At 56.3% G+C, this 23263-nt stretch overlaps 1 protein-coding gene across 1 annotated transcript in view; it reads left to right on the top strand.

Annotated features, from left to right (window-relative positions):
- The first annotated feature begins 2110 nt into the window (after window positions 1–2110).
- Window positions 2111–23263, top strand: part of LOC136005853 (hydrocephalus-inducing protein-like) — a 106912-nt gene continuing 85759 nt past the window's right edge. Inside the window, exons 1-11 of the mRNA XM_065663746.1 lie at window positions 2111–2137; window positions 2533–2682; window positions 3420–3584; window positions 5092–5201; window positions 8571–8649; window positions 8970–9149; window positions 10680–10874; window positions 16967–17056; window positions 18419–18538; window positions 21670–21804; window positions 22354–22553. Of these exons, the coding sequence (XP_065519818.1) occupies window positions 2111–2137; window positions 2533–2682; window positions 3420–3584; window positions 5092–5201; window positions 8571–8649; window positions 8970–9149; window positions 10680–10874; window positions 16967–17056; window positions 18419–18538; window positions 21670–21804; window positions 22354–22553 (1451 nt within the window). The remainder of the gene's footprint in view (window positions 2138–2532; window positions 2683–3419; window positions 3585–5091; window positions 5202–8570; window positions 8650–8969; window positions 9150–10679; window positions 10875–16966; window positions 17057–18418; window positions 18539–21669; window positions 21805–22353; window positions 22554–23263) is intronic.

The following is a 23263-nucleotide window of genomic DNA, read 5'->3' as shown; positions in this document are numbered from 1 at the left end:
GCTACGCCGTGCTCCCTCTGGGCAGCTCGGTGTCCTCACTTGCACAGTGCTACCCTGAGCTCTGGAGGTGCTCCACTCCCCACAGTTGCTGGGTTCTGTTCTCAGAGCTGAGGGGGTGCAGACCAGCAAGCCCTTGCAGACAGCACAGGCACCACCCCTGCTGACCAGCTGTGAAAGGGGCATCTCCAAGCCGGTGTCTTTGTGCCGAGAAGCAGACCCCACTAAGCAGGAAGAGCAGGGAATGGTCCAGATCCCTTATGTGCTTTTCCAAGTGGGATTGCCTGCAAAAAGACCTTCACAGCAATCTTGTAGTGTTGGTTACTGCACGCGATACTCTCAAGCGCTGCTTTGGGGACAGATCTGGCTGCAGAGCAGTGGAGGTATCCTCTGCAAGGAAATCCTATGAGAAGGTCCTGAAGCAGTTTCAGGCTTGGGCCGGACACCAGCTTAGCAGTTTCATTGAGACCCGTGGAGACGCAGTGGACTTCTCTGCAATGGCTTTTCACAGCATAGGAACTGTGTCCAGTACCCACTTTAAACTGACTCGAAGATCCCGTTGGTGGCTGATAAATCCTAGGCCCTGCACTCCCCATGACTTAGCCAAGTCTTATTACTGGGTGCTCAGGTCAGGCCTTGGGTTTCCTGGGCTTGGCTTGAGTTTTCACAGCAGTGGATACAGAATTATCCACTCCATTTGCTTCTCCACCCCACGCCATGCTGGGCTTTACAGAGTGTCCTTCCTCCTCCTTTCAGAGCTGAGCTGCCCGAATACGTCCTGGACCTTGGCTATGTCGTTCCTGGTGACATCCACACACACATGGTGAAGATCACCAACACCGGGCACTTCCCTGCATCTTTCAAGGCCGATGGATATGTCCTGTATAACACAGGTAACCAGTGGCTTCACGGGGGCTTGAAGGGGCTGTCTCTGCCACATCAGCTGGAGCCATTGGGCATGGGGAGATTTGAGTACTTCCTTGGGCAGCTTTTTCCTCCTTCGTACCCCTCTGGCCGGTGCCCTGTTCAAGAGCCTGAATTCTGTCGAGCAGTGCCCAGAGACCTGGTCTGCCTGTGGCTGCCCTAAAAAGTCATTGCAGGGGCCAGATAGGCTGATCAGCGTGATCGATTCTCAGCATCTTCTGCTCTTGGCTCCCGTGAGCACCATCGGAGTTTCTTTGTGCACTCTGAGGGTTTATGTTGCAGCCAGATGGACCCTCTGTGGTTCGGAAGTGCTTTGCTTAGAGTTCCTAGTGCCAGAGCACTTCTGCTCAGCCTTATTGAACGGCCTGTGGGATCCTGTGCCGTATCGAAACAGGCTTCTCAAAGAGGCCTTGGGGTAAGGCTGCAGCTCCGTCACATGGGGACTGCTGTCTGTGAGGGGTGGCCAGGCGTCTCTTCTAAGCCACTGTCCAGGGAACACCACAGCATTTGGTATCTTAGTTGGAAATTGTCCTTTGGAGAGGTGTATGCGTCCTTCCCTGAGATGCCTGCTGAAGGAATTGCTGGAGCTCCTCAACCAATGTGGTTCGGTTTTACCCTGCAACCCCTGGATTCTGGCTGTGAAAATCCTTTTGCTTTGGGCAGTGACAAGGGGAGAAGAGCAGCTTCTCTGGAGATGGAAAGGGGTCTTTCACAGAGCTGCCAGCCAGGACACCCCTGTGGCCTTGCCATGCTCCTGAGCCATTTCCTGTTGCTTGTGTATCTCAGCTGCTTGATTTTCCTGTGTTCAGGCTTCAGCGTGTGCCTGGACCTTGTGAAGCGCCTGCCCTGCTGTGAGACCAAGACATTTGAAGTGTGCTTCGACCCACAAAGTGCCAACGTGCCCCTGGGAAAGGTGGATGTGCTCCTGCCCATCAAGGTAGGCCAGCTTGTGGGGCAGGCAGCAGGTTGGGCACAGCAGCGAGTGTCAGCCGGGCTCTCAATTGGATGCTCTGTCCTTCTCTAGGTCAGAGGAGGCCCCACGTTCCAGGTCCGCCTGCGTGCCATTGTGGCTGAGCCGTCCCTCTGCCTCTCGAGGGACAGGCTGGAGTTCTCCTCTGTCCAGTGTGGGCAGTGGCAGGAAGAAACCATCCAGCTCCACAACACGTCCCAGGTCCCCTGTAAATGGTCCATGAGCATGAATGAGGCTGTTAAGGAGGTAAAGCACAGACAACGTGTAACACACAACTTCTCGGTTGGGTTTTCTTTGCCTCTCTTGGCTTTCCCGCCCCTCTGGCTGTCTGAGCACTTGGGCTGCAGCTCGCTTGAGGAAGCTTTTGAGGGTACAGAGCAAGGCTGGTTCACCTGGGCCTGCTCACTAGCTGATGCTTCACTTCTCTGCCATCTTCACCCATTCCTCCCCCTCCGAGGACACTGCCTCCCCATCTGCCTGCCCTGCCAACATGTTTGCCCTCCAGTTCTAGGCAGGGGTGGCCACGTCTGGGTGGGATGAAGGTGCTCCCTGCACCGTGCCAGCATCTCGGAGCACTGCAGGAACCGAGGGTCTGTCCTCGCAGACCAAGGAGACCTCACGCGACTGGTTTCTGTGCGCAGGTGGACAAGCATCTGCCAGCGAGCGAGCATGACAAGCTGTGGGAGGAGATGAGGCCCACGCCCTGTGGCTTTGAGGTGCTGCCCTCAGCTGGAACCCTCGCTCCAGGACAGCAGTGCCATGTCCAAGTCCGTTTTTCACCCACGGAAGAGGTGAGTTTGGTGGGTGTCACCCCCAGGAGGTCTGTCAGGGCAGTGTGGTAAGGGGAGGCCAGCACAGGGAGCGGGGAATGAGCTCTGCCTCCGCGTGGAGCTTTCTGCCAGCCCTGTGCCCACCGTTCCTCAGTTTCCCCTGCACGGTCCCACGCAGTTTGGGAGTCAGCTTAAATGGTGGAGCATTCCCAAAGGCAGTTTGCATGTGGCCACCGTGACTTGGAAACTGGCAGCGTGTGACAGGATGGACCCAAGTGCTTCCATGGCTTGGGACAGTCACAGGGATCTTTCAATTGCTCGTGGAGATTTCAGCGTCTCGTGTCTGGCTTTGACCAGAGCCAAGCACTGAGCAGAGAAGACGATCCTTATTTCTGTCCAGTGAGAGCTCAGCTGCCTCTTTCACACAGCTGATGTTTGCCCGGTGCTGCAGCGCCAGGACTGTGTCTGAGAAAGCAGACTTTTCTCACGTGCGTTGCGCTCCCCCACGACTAGGTGAAAACCTCTGATAGGCCGTTTTAGATCCATCTGGTAGCCAACTGACCAGTTACACTCCCCAGCAGGACTCACCGCAGTTACTCAGAGCCATGCCGATGCTGTAGCCCCTGCTCTAAGTAACTGCCTGGTTTGGGTTCAGCTTAGAGGTGCTGAGAAGACCCCTGAGCCTGGGGCGATTGTTGCCTTGGAGGCGCTGTCACCTGGGGCTTCACGGAGGAGCTTTCTGTGCTGCTTCTTTGCAGAAGTGCTACCGGGGCGAGCTGCAGATCCAGATTTGCCAGAGCAGCCAACGCCTGCGGGTGCCGGTCCTGGGATGTGGTCTGCAGCCACGGCTGGAGTTGAGCCCCGCAGAGCTCGAGCTGGGACCGCTGCTGCCACAGAGCCATGGGGAAGAGGGGACGGTGGTGGTGAAGAACCCCTGTGGGGTTTACTCACTGGAGTTTGACCAGCAGCACCTTGCTGAGGAGCAGGTGAGGGGGAAGGTCTGTGCACGCTCCTGGAGATTCCCAGCGCTCCAGCATTCCCAGGCTTGTGCCAGGGAAACGGGGGCAGCGCGCAGGGCAAAGCCCGGCGGCATCCCAGGGTTAGCCGGCTCTGCTGGCAGGCTGTGGAGGGACTTGGATAATCCCTGCCACTGGGGGGAAAGAATATGGGAGGGGATGGCTCGTCTGGGGAGTCTGTTCACGTGGTGAAGGTCCAGAAACTCATGCTGTCTGTGGTTTCTCTTCCCTCTGTGCGCAGCTCCTACGGACACCTAAAGACGACAACAGCCACAACAGCTTGTTGCTGCCTCCGTGTGCCCCGGCTGAGAAGCTGACTGTTGAGGCCCAAGGAAGGGGCATAGAAATGAAGGTGAGATGAAATCTAAATGCTAAAAGTGCAGGTGGCAACCAGCATGGTTTTCTCATTTCCTCATCTCTTCCCCAGCCTACCATGGTTTGTGTTTCTGCCACGAGAGCGGCAGAAAACCTCTTCTCCTTCTTTCCTTTGGCTTGATATCAATCCCTACTGCCTCAGGTTGACGTTGTGCATCCACCAGGAAAGGTGGTGAAGCTAGGAAACATCTGCATTGGGCAGACGGTGAAGAAGATCGTCACCATAGCCAACAAGAGCGCAGGCCCTCTCGCCTTTAAGCTCAGAGTCACATCCACCGTGCCAGAGTTGCAGGAAGCTGGGGTAAGTGCCATTCCTTCTCTGCAGAGCACTTTAGTGTGCCTGCAGGGAGCGATGAGCTGCTGTGGGTGGGAGGTAGTAGCTAATGACAGCTGTGGGCTGCCCTGGCTGCCTGTGCCTGCCCCGTCCTCCCTGCTGGCACTGCTCTGCCAGCAGATGCTTGCAGTGTGAACGCTTCAGCTGAGCTGGGTGCCAGGACTCCCCAAGAGCCACAAGTGAGAAGGCGGCACAATTCCTCTAACCTGTTTTAGACGCATAGGTCAGGATGCAGCCGCATATTTTAGATCTGGAAAGGCGAGGGAGGTGAATCTTGAAAGAGGGAGGGTTACAGCTCTGTTGGAACTTCCGTGAAAGCTTTAGAAGGCAGAGGTGACCTCACCGTGACCAGGTGGACACATGGCAGAAAACACCTTTGGTATTACCTAGGAATGCCTACGAGGGAATGAGTGGGACTGGGTCAGTGTTGGTGTGGACAGAAGAGGAATTGGAAGCCTCTTCCCTGAGTCTGGTGAGGGAGGCTCCGCAGCTGGCTTGCCAGATGAAATAGTCTCCACTCATCTCTTCGGGTAGGTTCTGTGCTTGAAGCCCAGCAAGGAGCTAAAGCTGAAGGCCAGAGGAGACACCTGCAAAGTGGAGGTGACCTTCTCCCCGAAGCGCCGCATGCAGCCGTTCAGCGGGGAAGTGCTGCTGGAGTGCCGCGGGCTGGTGCGCTCCCTCTTTGCGGTGCGGGGCTCCTGCCAGGGCAGCCTCGTGAGCTTGGACCAGGACCAGCTCAGCTTTGGAGCCGTGGTGCGGCAGAGCTACACGTGCCGGCGCGTCGTCATGCGGAACGCGGGCAACACAGGAGTCAGGTAAAGCAGGACCCCCCCGCCTCTCTGAGGGCTGATTGCTTGGATGAGGGTTGTGAGGAGCCGTAGTGTGCCCAGATAGCTCCTCTCTGCTTCTCCATCCCGCTGGAGAGTCGTGCAGCCATGGCCGTGCAGTCAGGCCCTGGCAGTTAGCAAGGGGGTACGAGCAAAAGCTCATTTAGAGATGGGTGCAGTGGGTCCTGCCCAGCCTGAAGCCTTATTGCCAGGTGGCTCAGCATCAGGCCTGAGATGTGGTGGGAAAGCCCACCAGAGACGGAGAGCCTCACGCTGAGACTTACCCTGCCTTGACAGCTCCCCGTGGCTAATCCTTCTTTCCTGTCCTTGTGCTTTCCTTGGCAAGGTTTTTGTGGGACGTGGAGAGCTTCCAGCCGGACTTTTCTATCAGCCCCACGAAGGGTTACATCAGGCCAGGGGTGGATGTCCCCTTCGTTGTGACCTTCCGCCCCTCGAAGCTGAGCCAGGCTGTCCAGTACGAGGGGCTGCGGTGCTTCATCCCGGGCAGCGAGGCGCTCCGCCTTACGCTATCAGGATCCTGCGTGGAGGCCCCTGGCACCAGAGAGGTAACGCAGCAGGGACAGGATGGGCCCCTGGACCCCAGCATTTGCGCCACATCTCTCCCAGGGCAGGAACTGAAGGACACTTGCGAGCGCAGACTCGCTTGTGCCGGGGTATCCCAGAGAGAAAGTGCTGGGCAGGACTGCCAGAGTTCCTGAGCCCTGTCATTGCCTTTCTCCCCTGTTCGAGGTGTTGCTCCTCCAGTGAGCAGCTCGGTTGTCCTGGCTCTGCACTGCAGCACCCGTGCCGTGGGAGCACCCTGCCGGGCTCTCCTGAGACCCTCCCCACAGAGCCACCCCGCTGTATCCCAGCACTGCACTCGCAGCCACACTTCTCCCCCATACCGGGCCAGGGGAGGGCATTCAGCAGTAGGAAGGGGCAAGGCATCTGCATCCAGCCCCTGGGAGGGGGTAGCTTGGGAGCAGTTGGCTCTTGCTCCCAAAGAGAGCATGGAGCTCCTCTTCATCCTGCCCATGAAGGAAGGGGCTGTGTGGCTGCAGATCTGTCCTTGCACAGCACTTTCCTTTCAGGACTCCCCTGAAGTTTCCTTTCACCCAGCATGCGAAAGGCTTGTTCTGCTCCCTTCTTCAAGAACAACCAGCTTGATTTACTCCAAAAGCTGTGGCCAAAGTGTAATTTTTGCATGTGACAAGGAAAAGCTGCTCCCTGTGCTCCAGGTCCTGGTGTAGAGCCAGCGTGAGAAGAGTGGCAAGGATTGTGGGTACGACCCAGCAGCCTCTGTGCTCCTCTGTTACAGACCCTGACTTTCAGCTGCAATGTGCGTGAGAAGCAGAGCCAGACCATCCTCCTGTCGAACCCGAGCAGCGAGGCCTGGACCCTGAAGCCCATTGTTGAGGGGAAATACTGGAAAGGGCCTGAATTTATCCATCTGGAGGCCAGGCAAAAAGAAAAGGCCTACCAGGTCACCTACAGACCCCTAACCATGAGCTGTGGGAACAAGAAGCATCAGGTAGGTGAGCTGTGCCAGCGTGCTGACCCTCGTGGCATGACCCTCGTAGGTCACTCTCCTTTGGGCAGGAGGTTGGCCGAGATGACCTTTGGAGGCCCTGTCCAAGCTGAAGGTGTCCTGTGCTCTCTGTTGGAAGCTGGGTTTTGTGGTGGCTGGGGGCCAGGCATGGGCAAAGGGCAGATGGGAAGTCGGGACTGAGCGCCAAACGTGTTGGAGCAGCTAACGTAAAAAGCCAGGCTTTCTGCAGGCCAAGAAATGAAGTTTGTTCTGCGTAGCTCCGGGTCGCTGCTTGTGGCAGCCCAGGGGGCTCAGAGACCCCCATGCTCAGCGCACGGGCTGCACAGGCTCTCCAAGCCCCGGGCACAACCACTTCTGCCAGCAGCACCTGGCTGGTGTCCTTCTGCAGCTTGCAGGGAGCAAGAAGGGCAAAGCTGCCCTGCAGTTTGTCAGTGCCGTCCTGGCCGTGAGCAGGCAGGTGGGAAACGAGAGAGATCTCTTGAGGGTCATGCAGGAGCTTTGGGAGGAGCCCTTCCTGCAGGTCTCAGGCTGGGCACATGGGGGTGACTGGCTCCTCTGCAAGCCAGGCCAGCAACAAGCTCCTAAATCCAAGGGGTCAGTTCAGAAGGGCTCTGTGGTGCTGGAGCTGCCGGGTCCTTGTCGCGCTCCTTGTCCCGCTCCAGCTGGCCTTACAGTGGGCCAGGTCAGAGATTTCTGGCCTCAAGTCTCCAGGGTGCTCAGCAGATCTGTGCCCTTAGGGTGGCACGTGCTCAGCATCTCTTTAACCTACAGCCTGCGTGAGGAGTCTTGCAGCTTTCAGCTGCTGTGGAGGCAGAGGCAGGTGTCTGGGATCCACGGGCACCCAGAATGAGCATGGATATGAGCTTTCCATGGCCCATGTCTGGGGGCCCCTGTTGTGCCAGCTTACAGGCTGCTCTCTGGTCAGCACTGTTGGGGCTAAGGCCAGCAGGACTGAGGCAATGGAGCTCATCAGGGACGGCCACCCCCTGCCCACGGCTGTCCCTGCGTGAGCACAGGCTGGCAGGGACATGCCCAAGGTGAGTGGGGCCAGTAAGGGAGTGTTGGGATGTGCAGAGCAGCTCTGCTGCAGGGCCCGTGTTTCCTTGCTTTGCCCAGAGATGATGCCTCTGTGTCCTGTAGCTGTGCCGTGTCCTGTGGGCCACGCACCCGCTCACAAGCAGCTCAGAGCAGGTGCGACGCTGGCGTCTGTCTCCTCCTGCGCGGGACGGGGCTGCAGTCACAGCTCTGCCAGCTGGACATGCTGAAAGCTGCCTCAGTGAGAGCCTCAGGCATGGGACTGTCCAGGGGTGCTCCAGAGCCGACTTGTCCTATTCGTTGTCTGTAGGGCTCCATCTTCTTCCCCCTGCCGGACGGGACAGGCTTACGCTACCAGCTGGAAGGAACTGCTGAAGCCCCCAGGTGTTCAGGGGCCATTTCCCGGCAGGTTCCGTGCAGGAATTCCCACACGGAGCTCATCCCTGTGTCCAACTGGCTGCAGAGACCACAGAGGTGAGTCCAGCCCAGGGAGTCTGGCCTCATGAGCAATCCCTGCAGCAGCACAAGGCAGGAAGCTTCCAGTGCCTGGAAGCTCCTTCCTGAAAGCTTTTCCCTCTCCTTGGCCGTGTCTGGCCATACCCACGTTCTGCCTGTGCAGAGCCATCCTGGAGGGCTTTCCTCCAAGGGGGGTGAGAGCTGGCGCCCTGTGCCCGAGGCACTGAGGATGAGAGGGGCTGTATTGTACCCCCGCAGGATGGGTATCCTATGGGAGTCCTTCCTGTTGACCTTCACTGCGTCCTTCTCACCCGCAGGTTCCTGGTGGTTATTGACATGCTCAAACCAGAGAACCTGGAAAGCAGTTCTGTGCTGCAGGGGTGTTCATACATCGACGTGCCGAGCTCTGCGAAGAAGGACTACCAGCTCACCTTCTTCTCCTACAAAGAAGGAGTCTACAGGGCAAAGGTGAGTGAGGACCCTGGTCTGCAGGGCCCTTCAAGGAGCTGTTGGCTCACCGAGAAGCTACACGCCTGTTTTCATACCTCCACGTGCACGGGTCCTATGAAATACCACAGGTGCTTTCTCTGGTCTTGCACTCCTCCTCGCTGGGTGCTCATAGCCATTCCTGGAAGCAGGGCGCTGAGCTCGGTGGGCTCTTCCGGGTCTGTTTTCATGTGTGGAATGAGCAGCACTTCCCTTTCTGTCTGATTCAGGTGACCTTCCTCAACGAGACAACCGGAGAGTACTTGTTCCACATGGTGACTTTCAAGGTGATGGCTTTGGGACCCATCGGCACTGTCGAAATGAGCACCGCCGTTCGGCAGAGAGTGTCCTCCACCGTCAAGGTGGACAACCCTCTGCCTGTCCCGGTGACGTTTGCCATCAACTGCAAAGTGCCGGGCGTCAGCGTTCCACAGCACTTTACTGTTCCTGCACAGTCAAAGGTAGGAGCAAAGCTCCTCCGGCTCACTCTGCTCTCCCTACTCGTGGCCGGAGGGGGGGCTCTTGGAGGGTGATGCCTGAAAGGAGCCATGTGGGGCCTCTTTCCGTGGTGGCAGCTCCCTGCCGATGATGTAGAGAGGGAGCAGTGTGCGAGAATATCCCCAGTGGGAATCATCCTGCGCTGGTGGAGTCTGCCCTGCTGGCCCCTGTAACACGCCGCCACTGGGCGTCACGTGGCAGGTCCTTGTGCCATGTGCCCCTCATTTAATGTGTTGCTTCCAGGTGCGAGTGGCTGCAGGACAAGCCTGATCCCACGGCCAGGTTGTCTGCAGCCTGCATTGACAGGAGGTGGTGTGTACCCTGGGGGAGCACAGGGGCTTTTTAGGGTGGGCAGCTTCTGGCATCATGCTGGAGGGCTCTGAGCTGTTGGGATCTGTCCCTGAGTGAACCGTCCCCCAGAAGGAGCAAGGCTGTGCCCGAGAGAGAGGGAGTCAGAGCGGGGAAGGCAGCCCAGCCTTCAAGCGCTGCCTGAGCAGAGCAGGGACCAGCTGCCCCCTTCTCAGGCACACGTGTTCCCTGCCTGTGCCTGACGCCGTGGCTTTTTCCTTCCTTCCTCCCAGGCGGATCTTGTCTTGGAGTATCAGCCCCTGAAAACGGGTGAGAGCACCGGGCACCTGGTGCTCCAGAGCAGCGACTTGGGCTCTCTGTCTTACGACCTGCAGCTGAAAGCCACCTCGAGCAGGCCAGAGAAGCCCGTGTATTTCCGCACCACGCTGGGCTCCCGTCAGACCATCACCACCAAAATCCGGAATTTTGCCCAGCAGGAGACCGAGTACCTCCTACAGGTGAGCCCGGGCTGCCGGGGCTCTGGCTGGGAGGCAGCTCCTCTGGCCAGCACCAGCCCTCTCCACCAAGGGGTCCGAGTGCCTCTGGCGTGGCCTGGCAGAGCCAGGGTGGCCATGTGAGCCCAGGGGCCTTCCCACTAGTGTGGGCTTGTCCTCCCTTGCGGGCCCGTGTCTGCTGCCCTGGTTGGAGCTGCTTTTGCAGGCCCCGTGGTGCCTGGGCTTGCTTCCCGCTTGCAGCCCAGGTCTGGCAGTCTTGGGGCTTGGGTGCAGGGTTGTCCCTGCTGGGCACGTTTGCACACTTCTCGTGCCCATTCACCGCAGGCACTCACCAGGGCTATGGTCTGGGTGGGACGGGCCAGGGGACCATCGTGTTCTTCCCGAGGCGCTGGCTCTGCTGTTGTGACCAACCCCCCATGGTCTCTTGTCTCCTCTGCGCAGACCGACTGTGCCGACTTCCAGACGGCAAAATCCATCAGTGCGGCACCCGCCAGCGCTGGGGGCTCGGAGCTGAACGTGGAAGTGACCTTTGAGCCCTGCCACCTGGGCAAAGCCAAGGCCACGCTGCAGCTCAGCTCTGCACTGGGCGGGCAGTACTGCATCCCACTCATCGGCCTTGCGCTGCCCCCTGAACCCCAGGGCCCCTTCCTCATCCCAGCCGGCGGCACCACCTCCATCTCCTTCAGGAACGTCTTCCCGAGGGCCACGGCGTTCCAGTATGCTGTAAAGCACCCGGCCTTCAGCGTCAGGGCCCCGGAGATGCTGCGCGCCAAGAGCAGCACCACCATCACCGTCTCCTTCACGGGCGGCCCCGCTCCTGTCACCAGCAGGCTGGTGGTCTCTTGCCCTGGCGGCTCCTGGATCTACCACCTCCGGGGCCTGCCCTCCACCCGCAAGTGACCAGCTGCCCCTGGCCCTTCCCGCCACGTTCGTGCTCTCTGGAGCCAATAAATTTCATTTAGCATCCTCCCACACGACGTCCTTGTCTCTAAACGGGAGAGGCATGAATTTGCTGGATGCACAGCCGGTGGACAAGGAATTGGCTGGATGACTGCACACAGAGAGTCGCGGTCAATGGCTCAATGTGTAAACGGAGACCAGTGACGAATGGTGTCCGTCAGGGGTCGGTGTTGGGGCAGACCCTGTTCAACATCTTTGTCGCTGACACAGACAGTGGGATCGAGCACCCTCAGCAAGCTTGCAGACGACACCAAGCTGTGTGGTGCAGCCGGCGCGCTGGAGGGAAGGGATGGCATCCAGAGGGACCTGCACATGCTGGAGAGGTGGCCAGCCTCATGAAGTTCAGCAAAGCCGAGTGCAGGCTCCTGGCCCTGGGTCAGGGCAATCCCAGGCACAGCTACAGGCTGCGCAGAGAAGTGATTCAGAGCAGCGTGAGGAGAAGGACCTGGGGGTTGGAACATGAGGCGCTTCAGCGTGCGCTTGAGCCCGGAAACCCCCTGTGTCCTGGGCTGTATCACCAAGAGCATGACCAGCAGGTCAAGGGAGGTGATCCTGCTCCTCTGCTCTCATGAGACCCCCACTGGGAGCACAGTGTACAGTTCTGGTGTCCTCAACAGAAGGACCTAGAGCTGTTGGAGCAAATCCAGAGGAGGGCCACGAGGATGCTAAGGGGGATGGAGCAGCTCCTGTACAAAGACAGGCTGAGAAAGCTGGGGCTGTTCAGCGTGGAGAAGGGAAGGCGGGGTGGAGACCTCATAGCAGCCTTCCAGTATCTGAAGGGGGCCTACCAGCATGCTGGGGAGGGACTCTTGATCAGGGACTGTATCAAGAGGACAAGGGGTGATGGGCTTAAAGTGAAACAGAGGAAGTTCAGGTTAGCTAGAAGGAAGAAATTCTTCACTGTGCGGGTGGTGGGGCACTGGCACAGGTTGCCCAAAGCAGTGGTGAATGCTCCATCCCTGGCAGTGATCAAGGCCAGGTTGGACGGGGCTTGAGCACCATGGTCTTGTGTGAGGTGTCCCTGCCTGTGACAGGGTGTTGGAACTAGGGGATCTTAAGGTCCTTTCCAATCCAAACCGTTCTGCGATTCTGTTATTCTCTAAGATTCTTTGGGGAAGCACGGTTAAGACTTCAGTCGGTTCCACTTAAAGACCTTAGGCCCAGTGTAGGAGAGGATCTGGTTCAAGACCGTCTTAAGAACCTGAACGTGCACAAGTCCATGGAACCTGATGGAATCCATCCGCGGGTCCTGAAGGAGCTGGCGAATGACGTTGCTAAGCTACTGGCCATCATATTTGAAAAATAATGGCAGCCAGGTGAAGTTCCCGACGACTGGAAAACGGGAAATATAACCCCCATTTTCAAGAAGGGGAAAATGGAAGACGCGGGGAATTACAGAGCAGTGAGTCTCACCTCTGTGCCTGGTAAAATCGTGGAGCACATTCTCCTGGACAGCATGCTAAGGCACATGAAAAACAACAAGGTGCTTGGTGACAGCCAGCATGGCTTCACTAAGGGGAAATCCTGCCTGACCAATGTGGTGGCCTTCTATGATGGGGCTACAGAATTGATGGACAAGGGTAAAGCAGTTGATGTCATCTACCTGGACTTGTGCAAAGCGTTTGACACTGTCCCACACGACATCCTTCTCTCTGAATTGGAGAGATACCAATTTGATGGATGGACCACTCGGTGGATAAAGAACTGGCTGGACGGCCGCACGCAAAGAGTTGTGCTCAATGGCTCGATGTCCGGCTGGAGACCGGTAACGAGTGGTGTCCCTCAGGGAGCGGTGTTGGGACCGGTCTTACTCAACATCTTTGTCGCTGACATGGACAGTGGGCTTGAGTGCGCCCTCAGCAAGTTTGCCAGTGACACCAAGCTGTGTGGTCCGGTTGATATGCTGGAGGGAAGGGATGCCATCCAGAGGGACCTTGACACGCTTGTAAGGTGGGCTGATGCCAACCTTATGAAGTTCAACCATGACAAGTGCAAGGTCCTACACCTGGGTTGGAGCAATCCCAGGAACAGCTACAGGTTGGGCAAAGAAGAGATTCAGAGCGGCCCTGCAGAGAAGGACTTGGGGGTGCTGGTCGATGAGAAAATGAACATGAGCCGGCAGTGTGCGCTCGCAGCCCAGAAAGCCAACCGTATCCTGGGCTGCATGAAAAGGAGCGAGACCAGCAGGTCGAAAGAGGTGATCCTGCCCCTCTGCTCTTGTGAGACCTCACCTGGAGTATTGTGTGCAGTTCTGGTGTCCTCGACATAAAAAGGACATGGAACTGCTGGAACAAGTCCAGAGGAGGGCCACGAGGATGATCAGGGGACTGGAGCGCCTCCCGTATGAAGATAGGCTGAGCAAGTTGGCGCTGTTCAGCGTGGAGAAGAGAAGGCTGCGTGGGGACCTAATAGCAGCCTTCCAGTACCTGAAGGGGGCCTATAGGGATGCTGGGGAGGGACTCGTCATCAGGGACTGTAGTGACAGCACAAGGGGTAAGGGGTTAAAACTTAAACAGGGGAAGTTTAGATTGGATCTAAGGAGGAAATTCTTTCCTGTTAGGGTGGTGAGACACTGGAATGGGTTGCCCAGGGAGGTTGTGAGTGCTCGATCCCTGGCGGTGTTCGAGGCCAGGTTGGATGAAGCCTTGCGTGGGATGGTTTAGTGTGAGGTGTCCCTGGCCATGGCAGGGGGGTTGGAACTAGATGATCTTGAGGTCCTTTCCAACCCTAACTATTCTATGATTCTATGATTCTATGACCCTGGAAGGGAGCTTGGGCTGTCTCAGCGTTGGCTGGCAGTTGAAGGTTATGAAGGAAATAGCAGGAAGCTCTACTAGTGGGCTCCTATTAATGATGTCAGCTGTGGTAGAGCTTTTGTAAGGGGTTTCCTTTAGTTAGAGAGCTTCTGCCTTGGTGCCTTCAGCACACAGGGGTGTCACGCCTGAGGTGTCTTTGCCTGAGCTCTCCAGTTTCCAGCTGGATTCATGGCTGGACATGGTGCGGGACATGTTTTGGAGTGTTTCCAGAGGCTGGCTGCCTGGAGAGCCAGTTAGCACTCGGGGCTCATATCCTCCCTGCCTGTGTTGTAAAGGCCCAGATGATGAGTGTTGGTTTCAAAGTGAGGGCTCCATGTTCCCCGCCAGGCAGGTGTGAGGATTTGCTTTGCCTGTGGCCCCGAGTCTCATGGGAAGCTTTTGTTTCTGGCAAACGCTGTGCTGCAAACGTGTGAAGCTCCTGGCAGCTGAGATGCCCCGGGCAGTTGGGTGGCCTTGTGTGGTGCGTGTGCCCGTGTGCGCAGGCTTAATGGGTACAAAGTCATCGACGGGCGCTCAGCAGGGACAGCAACAGGGGTCACCCCAAAGGCAGGCTGGCCATGGCCCTGGTGTGGCGGGGCTCCTCGTGGGCCAGCAAAGTAGGAATTAAATGGTTGCTTTGTAGTCAGTGCGGAAGCTTTTTTGTTTCCTGCTGAAGCAGAGAAATTCTTGGCTCATCTGCGGTGTCTCCAGCAATTTATGTGTCGCTCACGGAGCGTGACCAAATGCTGCTGTAAGGTGCACTTTAGCCCTGGTGCAGGGCTTCACTGCGGGGGAGACATTGAAGGCGTAGGGGGGCTGCAGGGATCCGCAAGGCTGTAGCTTTAGCAAGGCCCTGCGGTGGCCGTGGAAGCCACGTATGGCCCTCGCCTATTGTGACGTACAGGGGAGCTGCTGCTGTTAAAGGCGAGCAGCAGCCGTGGCCCAGTGAGAGCAGGAGTTGCTGAGCCGCTGAGGCAGGAGCAGGCTTGAGCTACTGTCAGGCTCTGAGCTCTGCTTCCTCGAGGCGCTGGTGAAACCCTGCCCTAGCTGGCAAAGCCAGAGCGTTGAGGAGAGGGGCTGGGCAGCCCAGGTGCCAGCCCTGTCCTTTGCTGCCCAGGTTCCCCTGGCTGTTGGCAGCCCAGCAGCAGTTAGCTGCTGTGCTGGTGGGCAAGAGCCACACCGAGGCGTCCCTGGGCGGCTCCTGTCCCTGCAGCTGCCCACAGCTGCCGAGCAGCGCGAGGGCATTCAGGAGCCAAGGCTGGGCCCCGCACGGAGGAATCCTCCAGGAGAAGCGTGAATCACCCGTGCTCAGGTAGCGTCTGGCCCTGGGCAGGGAGGAGGCAGCTCCGCTGGCAGCAGGGATGGGGCAGTTGTGTGATAGCCGGCAGGATTTAAACATCCCTGGGCTAAGAGCAGGGCTGGGCAGGTAGAAGGGCTTGAACGGGCTCTGAAATTGCCGTGCAACTTGCAGGGAGGGTAGAGACTTGGAGCTAGGCTGTAGGTCCTGCAGCAAAGGGAGCCTTGGCTGTCTGAGGTGGGGAGCAGGGAGCCGTGGGGTGGTGGGCTGGAGGGGTGCTGTGTCCTGGTGGCTGGTTTGTCCTGCCCCTGCAGGGAGATGTGCCCGATTGCTCCGTTGTGCTCCTTTCCTGCTCCTCTGGGAGGCTGGTCCCTGCAGGCTCTGGGGCTGTGGAAGAGCCTTGCTCCAGGGCGCGGGGGGAAGCTGCTGGGCTGGCTGGGCTGTGGAGGTTGGAAGCCCTCTGGAAATAAGCGTTGTGGGGGCGACGACAGGGTTCGTTTCAAGTGAAGTGAAATCACAGCTCGGAGAATTGGAACGAATAAGGCAGTTATTCTTAAGACCCGGTAAGAAACCACTGAAATCCAGCTTAATGCTGGATCATCCCCATTAGGTTTCTCCCTTGAAAAGGAGTTATTTCCAGCTCTAAATCCCAGCTCTTGCTGCAGCAGGTCCTCCTGTCCGTAGGGCAGTGCAGAGCTCTGGAGTTTCTTGCAAGGACAAAAGGAAACGGTAGCCTTGTTTCCTGAAGCCGTGGAGGGCCCGGCACCACAAACACGTGCAGTGCTGTCGCTGCCTTGGCAGTAAAGGAATGAAGTGATTGCCTTGCTTGCAGGGTGTGGGGAGCAGTCGAGGGGCAGGGGATGGCCATCTTTGCCTAGATGCTGTCTTGCTGTGTCCAGCAAGTGCACACAGCAGAGGTGATGTGGAGCACAGGGAAGCAGGAGGGAATATCATCCTGGATTTTACGTAGCTCTGAGCTAATTGCTCATGTGCCTTCGATGGTTTCCTGCTTTTTTCCTGCTGTGACAGCCTGGAGTGCCTGTAGGGAGCCTGGAGTTTGGGTGTTAACAAGCGAAAATGAGGGCGTCCTTCTGCATGGAGAAATGCTCTTGGGCAGTGGGGTGATTTCCTGCCTGGAAGGAGCCGTTTTTGCCAGATAATCTTTGTAACGTGAGCCAGGCAAAGTAGCCTTGAGAAAGTATAGTTCTTAATCAGAGTCTTGAACTCTGTGCTGAGTTAGTTAGAAACATCATCAGGCTCCTTGCAGAGAGGGTGAGAAGTGCCAGTAGCGCCTGGTGCGTCTGTGTGGCTCGTGGGACTGCCCCCAGAGCAAAAGGCTGTTTTGGCTCAGGGTCTGTTTGTTGTGGGGTTTTACGTCTATGAATGGAGCCTAAATATGGTCTAATCATGAGTGAGGGTGGGGAGGCCCTGTGTTCTCCGCTTAGGAAGGATGCCAGAGGCTGGAGACACAGCTGTGTCCTTTGGGTGTGCCAGGAATGGCGAGGCCCTGGCACAGGTTGCCCAGAGAAGCTGTGGCTGCCCCATCCCCGGCAGTGTTCAAGGCCAGGTTGGACGGGGCTTGGAGCAACCTGCCCTAGTGGAAGGTGTCCCTGCCCGTGGCAGGGGGTTGGAACTGGGTGAGTTTTAAGGGCCCTTCCCTGAGGTTGCGGCGTTCCAGGGTTCCATGGGTCCAGGGTTTTAAGGTTCTGGGGTTGTGGATTGTCCAACTGTTGCTTCTTCCAGGCGACCTCTGCGACATGGCCAGTGGCAAGACCCCCCGGCCCATGAGGTCCTCCAGAAGGGCGGATGGATTCCAGAGCAGAGTGGTAGCATCTCGTAATCCGAAGCTGGTCAGAGAGGCAGAAGAGTCTCTCACCACCAGGCAGAGGCTGGCCAGCCCTCGGGAGATGAGGCGGCCCCGGGCTACCCAGCTTCGGGACATGGGTGAAGTCTCCCATCAAAAGGTAGCCTTTCCCTGCTCTTCTCCTTGCCGTTTGATGTGACATTTGAAGAGGGCACGTGCTTGTGGCAGCCTTGCCTCCAGCTTACCCAAGCAGCTTGGTGATGAGGTCCTGTTGTCATTTCCAACTGGTGGTGGTGGAGTTCTTTGTGCTGGGGGAAAGGCAAAAAACACATTTCTCCAATGAGCCATTGAAGTTCCTGGTCTGCACAAAGGCGGTGGAACCTCTGCTGCAGTGGGTGGGTTTTGCTGGGCAGAGAAGAGTGGATGCGCTTTGCCTGGATCAGTGTTCTCTTAGATGGATGTTCAAAGCTGCTTTTCTTGCAGGACTGCTCAGTCTAACACACAGTCCAGGTGGGTGGATGACTGAGGTAGGCTGTTGAGCAGAAAGCTGCCAGCAAGAGACCTGATGTAGCACATCGGTTACGGGTTGCCCCAGGCAGCACAGGAGGTGGGAACACGTAAGACGGGCGCCCAAATAACTGGCAGTGCTACAGCTACTGGGCTCGGCCTGAGCGTGGCTTTTGTGGAGAAGCGGGAGAGCTGCCTGTGTCTCTCGCGTGACAACAGTGCAGCTGGGAGAGGGGAGAGCAAGCAGGGAGGAATTATCTCCAAGTACTGCCTCTGCTGGGTCAGCGTTTGGTCTTTGCGTGCATTTTTCAGAGCTGCTTCTGCAGCGGTGTTCAAGAAACGAGCAGTAAGAGAATACAGTGAAGCATCAACTTAAAGCTCGTGGGGAAAGGGGATACGAATTGCAGTCTAGCTCAAGTTGCCCCGTAATGCTGAGACTTCAGCTGAAACTTCATCCCCATCCAGCATTCACCTCATTTGTCTGTTTCCCACCTGCCCTGTTTCTTTCTTGTTGGCCTTTCCTCCCTGGTACTGGTGTCTTCTGACTGGTTTCTCGGGTCTGCATCAAAAAACCAAAAAGATATTTGGGATGCGTGGGACTCAGTCTCGCTGTCTCAGAGGGAAGTTCACCTGCAAATTGTTTCCTGTGGAGGCTCCTGGAAACTCCTGGGTTTTGCTTGCTCCCTGAGTGCTCGTGACTGTTCCAGCAAGCGTCTGGAGCTGAGGGAGCCCCTTAGCAGAGGGCTCTGCTGGAGGTGGGCGCTGCTTTGCCTTTTGGAGAAGGCAACCTGGAGAAAGAGCCTGCAAAAGAGCTTCTTAGCTTGAGGCTGCTCAACATGGTCCAGAAACGTTTTGTGAGCTGAGAGCGGAGGTGGGTGGGCTCCCATCTCCTAGTGTGAGCTGGGCAGATGCACTCACCAAGAGACTGTGTTTACTGGAGATCAGTGTGGGATCTTCATTCGTTAATCTTTCTCCCAGCAGCTGAAGCTCTCTCTGCTCTGTCTTGCATCTGCAGTTCTCAGCAGTTGGCCTGGACCAGAGGTTGTTCCAGCCTTTCCCATCCGAGGTGGTGTTTGAGAACTACGTTCCCCGCCAGTTCTACATAGCGGCGCTAGCTCTGAGGAACATCGACAGGGTAAGTGCTGGGCTGTGGAGGCTGAGCACTGGGCTGGAGGAGGAGAGCAGTGGAATTCACGTGGTGTGCAGCAGAGCAAGTTACCTGCTGCAGCGCAGCGCATCCAGAATAAAATGTCTCAGCAGCGTGATTCTGCAAGATGGGGGAAATGTTGCCATGCTGGGGATTCTGCCGCTGGTTTTGGCCGCGCACTGGTGGTAACTAAGCCAAAGGAGCTTTTTGAGCCAGCATGCTTCCCCTTGAAAGCCCTGGACTGATGGGAATGTCGAGGGCTGGGCAGTGCTTGCCTGCTGTCATGCTTTACCGCGAGTGTGCACCATGTCCCGGTGGCTCCTTGGTTAATCTTGGTTTCTGGCAGGGCGTGTTTCCCTCTCTCAGCCTGTTGAGCCCCCTGTGTGCAACTCCGTGTCAAAGCACAGGGCTTGAGTTTTCTCCACTTTGTGCTGGAGTAAGTTGTAACTCCTGGCATTAGCACTCCAGGCTGGGTGTTTTGGAAGAGCAGGGGAAACAGGCTGGCTTAGCAGTCCAGGTGCCACTTGAGTCTCCTGCTAAGCTTAGTTCGGTTCTGCTCAGGTGTTTCTAAGCCAGCGTGGCTGTGCGTTCTCTTTGGAGAATCCCAGCACAGGCAGGGTAATGTGCTCCTGAAGGTCTCCAACTTGAACGGGAAAGATTGTGATCCTGTTGAGATTTCCTACGAAAAATGAGCAGGGAGAAGTTGAGAAGTGGCAGCAATTTTGTTCTGCTCTTCTGTAGAGGGAGAAATGGAGACCTTTTGAATTTCAGCTGGGGAAACGTTTGCTCCAGTGAGGCATGTGCCAAGAGCAAGCTGGTGGGAAAAGACAGGAGGGAGGAAAGGGGCTGAGTTCAATGTCCTGTCGCGGAGCGCTTTCTTCCGCACAGGGATTCTCTTGGTACGTAAGAGGAAGTGTGCTGGAAGCAGAGAAAGGTGAGAAACAGGTGTAATTCAGGATCCGGTTGTGTAAGAAAGAGCAAGACGTGTGTGTGAGAGGAGGGCACAGCGGGGAGCTGGGGGGGAGGTGGAAGTGTGCAGGTGAATTAACGCCCTCCTCAAATCTCCCTGTTGGGAGAAACAAAGGAGGGGACAAAAGGAGTGACACCGTCAGGGCTTAATGTAGCGGGAGGAACAGCAAGAGAAGTCAAAGTATCTCCTGAGATAACGGGTTTTACAGGGACGTGGTAGAGCATGGAAGACCCTTTGGCAAGGAAGGATGAAGGTATGGTCCCTCAGTTACTCCCAGAGAGTACTGTGTCATTCCTGGTGTAGCTTGGGCATACTGGGAAGTTGCAATGTGGGTACCTATGCCCAAGGGACACCACTGGTGTGGTTCACAGTGACTTTGGGCAATCTTTGCTGCAGGTGTGCCCTTCGCTTATTAAAATGGGCCTCAGTTTCTCTTTTCCTACTGCTCTGCTTCGTTCCCACTGTGCCTTTTGGCTTCAGCTGCTCCCTCATCCGTGCAGCTCCTCAGAATGTTTGCCTTTGCCAAGTACCAGCAAAGAGGCAAACAGTGAATTTGCTCTATTCGTGCTTCCCAAGTGGAAAACAACACCTGCATTGATGTTGGTGCCATTCCCAATAAAACGTAATAGACTGGTAACAGCTGCAGCTTGGGATTTCTATGCCCTGTGAAGGGGAGGCAGTGTGTGAACTGTTGATTTTACCCAAAATGAATCAGTTGTGAAGCTGGTACAACCTCAGGCGTCAGAGAGCCCTGGTGTAAAAGGCAGATGAGCTCTAAGGAAAATCCTTGGCATATTTAAATGCACAAAGATAGAGATGCTAATCCCAAGAGAGTTCATTATGTTCTAATTTTGCTGGGTTTTGGTCATGTCCTGGAGAAAAGGAACATTGTGCTCTGTCTCACGAGTTTCCCACATTCCTCGGAATCCTACTGATGTATCCTGCGTGGTAGCTGAGGTTGTCTGCTCCCTAAAACTGCAGCTAGCAGCAATGTGTAACAGAGGCAAAGTGTAATCGAGCCCAATAGGTGCTCTGTATTCACTCCGATACGGAAGTGCTGCACTCTGTGCTTACTGCTCTTGCCTACTTGCTGTCGAATTGCTTTCCTGTCTTCAGGCTGCTCCTCAGCACCCTCAGAGGCATCCTGGGTGGCTCTTGCTGAAGATCTTTGCCACCTGGGCTCACGTGCCAAGGGACTTGGCGACCAGAACGTGTGGCTGCAGTGGGAAATGGGCTCCTGGAGCTTGCTGCCCCAGGGCATTGGTGGGAGCAAAGGGTGTTTAGAGCGTCCAGGGCTGCCTTGGCCATGGGTCACCAGGCTTGGGTCAGGGGTGCAGAATGAGCCTCCATTTTTTCCAAGGCTCGTCGTGTTCATCAGTGGAGCTGCCTGTCATTCAAAGTCTCCTTGTTATGCTTTCTGAGATGAGATTGGGTGCTGGGGCGTTGCTGCCTGTGTGCTAGAGAATGTCTGTTTGCTGTCTCCGTGCCTGTGGTATCCATCGTAGAGGCACGTTGGGTGTTCTCATCTCTGCACCAGCCTTTCCTTGTATTACGGATCTCCCTTGCTGCTTTGCAGCCCCCTTTAAATTCTCTTAGCCATCTGCCTCTTCCTGGGGTTGTTCTTTTGTCTTCCTGCGCTCGTCCTTTTGCTCTTGAGGTAAGCTTTTATTCTCAGGAAGCCCAGAGTGTCTGTGGTCTGCTTCTCTTGCTGGTCCACCGCCATGCCTAGCACCGCAGCTTGACCACCCCGCTCCACCCTGGTGTGTCAGAAGTGACTTCCTTCCCTCCCCGTGTAACGCACGCTGGTTTGCCTTCAGATGATACATTCCCCCTCCAGAGGTATGACTGCATGGATGTGTGCAGGCAGAAGCAAGCATGTTCTTTGGGCTTGTTGAATACGCAGGTGGCTTGAGGTACTGCATCTCCTTCCTGCTGCCTTCAGAGCAGGGCGTGTTGTTCCTACTGTCTCTGTGCTGCAGCTGTGTAGCTCAGCAGAAGGGATTCAAGTCCACTCTTGTGTGTTACGTGCGTGTAGCTTCAGAGCTAAAAGTGTTTTGGAAAGGTGGTAAGGAAGGATGTCACATGGCCTGTCCTGGTCCCTTCTCATGTTTCCACAAGCGACAAAATCCTACTTGTGTCTTCCCTGCAGGTTCCTCGTCTGCTGAACGTCATCCTGGGGAACTCTCCTTACTTCGAGTTGATCAGCCCGAGTAATGAGGACTATAAGGTAGCACCGGGCATGTCTTCAACCTACCGCATCCTTTTCAGACCTGATGAGGACAAGGTGAGAGTGGAGGTCCCGAGAGATGGCGCCTTGAGGGGAAGGTGAACCTGCAGGGCTGGGTTCCAAAGCAGGCGTGTGGTGTGGGTTTTGAAGAAGTGGCCTGCGTTCAGTGGAGTTGCACTGGATCTAGACCTGGGGGAGACTCTTTCCTGGTGGTGAAGGTTGTGCTCCCATAGGCTGGAGGCTCTTGCCTGTTTCAGGCTGTTTTCCCCTTCAGTGGTGGAATATTTAACGTAACGTCTGTTGGCTTCAGGGCTGAGAGTCTGCTGCCTGTGCATGGCCTTTTCCTCATCTTCTGTTTGCTGCTTAAATGTAGTTCAATACTCTGGCCTACCCTCGGGCAGCATGCCTGTAGAAACTAAAGAGGATCTGCCCCATGGTCCCTGGCTGCCCCTGCTTGTGAAATAATCTGTAATGAAAGGCCATGAAGGTAAAAAGTGCATGTACATTACCGAATGCTACTGTGAGAGTCACAGAAACCAGCAGCTCTTCTTCTGCCATGGGCATGGTGCTAAAGGCACTGTGCTGAGATTGTTTCTCTCCCTGCAGGATTATTTCGACGAGCTTATCATCATCACAGAGAGGGAGAAGTTCTTTGTGCCTATCCGAGCCATAGGTGCCCGAGCCAGCCTGGACTTCCCTGAGCAGCTGAACTTCTCCGAGTGTCCAGTCAGGTTCAGCACCCAGAAAACTCTGCTGGTGCGCAACGTGGGGAAGCGGGAGGCTTGCTACAGCATCACCACTCTGAGGTAAAGGAGCTCATCCCTTGCGCAAAACGCTGTTGCGTGGTCATGGGCTTGTAAACTGTGAGAAAAAGGAGGCAGAGCATCTGAGGTGCTGGAGATGGGCAGGACACGTGGGGTTTGCCATTGCTTGCAGTGTTTTGAGAAAGCTCTGCAAGCAAGTTTGACACTGCAGTGGTGTCTGCAACGCAGCATCTTGCAGGTCTGATGCTGTTGGGTTGGAAGAGGCAAGGTAGGAAGGCAGCTTGACTGCTGAAGAAGGTGCTGTGTGGCAGAGGACAGTTCGAGGGGCTCAGGTCACGGATCCCAAACACAGCCTCAAGAAACAGGCAAGCAATGAGCTGGTGAGAGGCACCACCACAATAAATACCCAGTGAAGTCTAGCATCTATTTGCAAGGCGCTTGCCAACTACTCTACTGGGTAATAGAGCGTGTGTTGAGAGCTCCTTGACAAGGGTTTTAAGAGTTCCCGAACTTCGGCAATGAACTATTTCAGTCCCAAGTTGCAATAAAGAAATGGGAAGCATTAGGAAAGTTTTAAGTGAACTACACAAAAAAGCAGAATTCTGAGTAACTGGATTGCACGTGTGCAGAGGTGAAGAGCTGAGAACTGAGAACTGGGTGCAGAGTGTGGGGGGCTGGGGTCGTGGTATACCGCGGGATCTTCTGAGGTCTGGTTCTCTTTCAGCAGGGAGAGTCACCCGCTCTATTTCTGA

The sequence above is a fragment of the Lathamus discolor genome, chromosome Z (genome assembly GCF_037157495.1).
Source record: "Lathamus discolor isolate bLatDis1 chromosome Z, bLatDis1.hap1, whole genome shotgun sequence".
Classification (NCBI taxonomy): Eukaryota; Metazoa; Chordata; class Aves; order Psittaciformes; family Psittacidae; genus Lathamus; species Lathamus discolor.
This window is presented reverse-complemented; position numbering and strand designations above follow the sequence as displayed.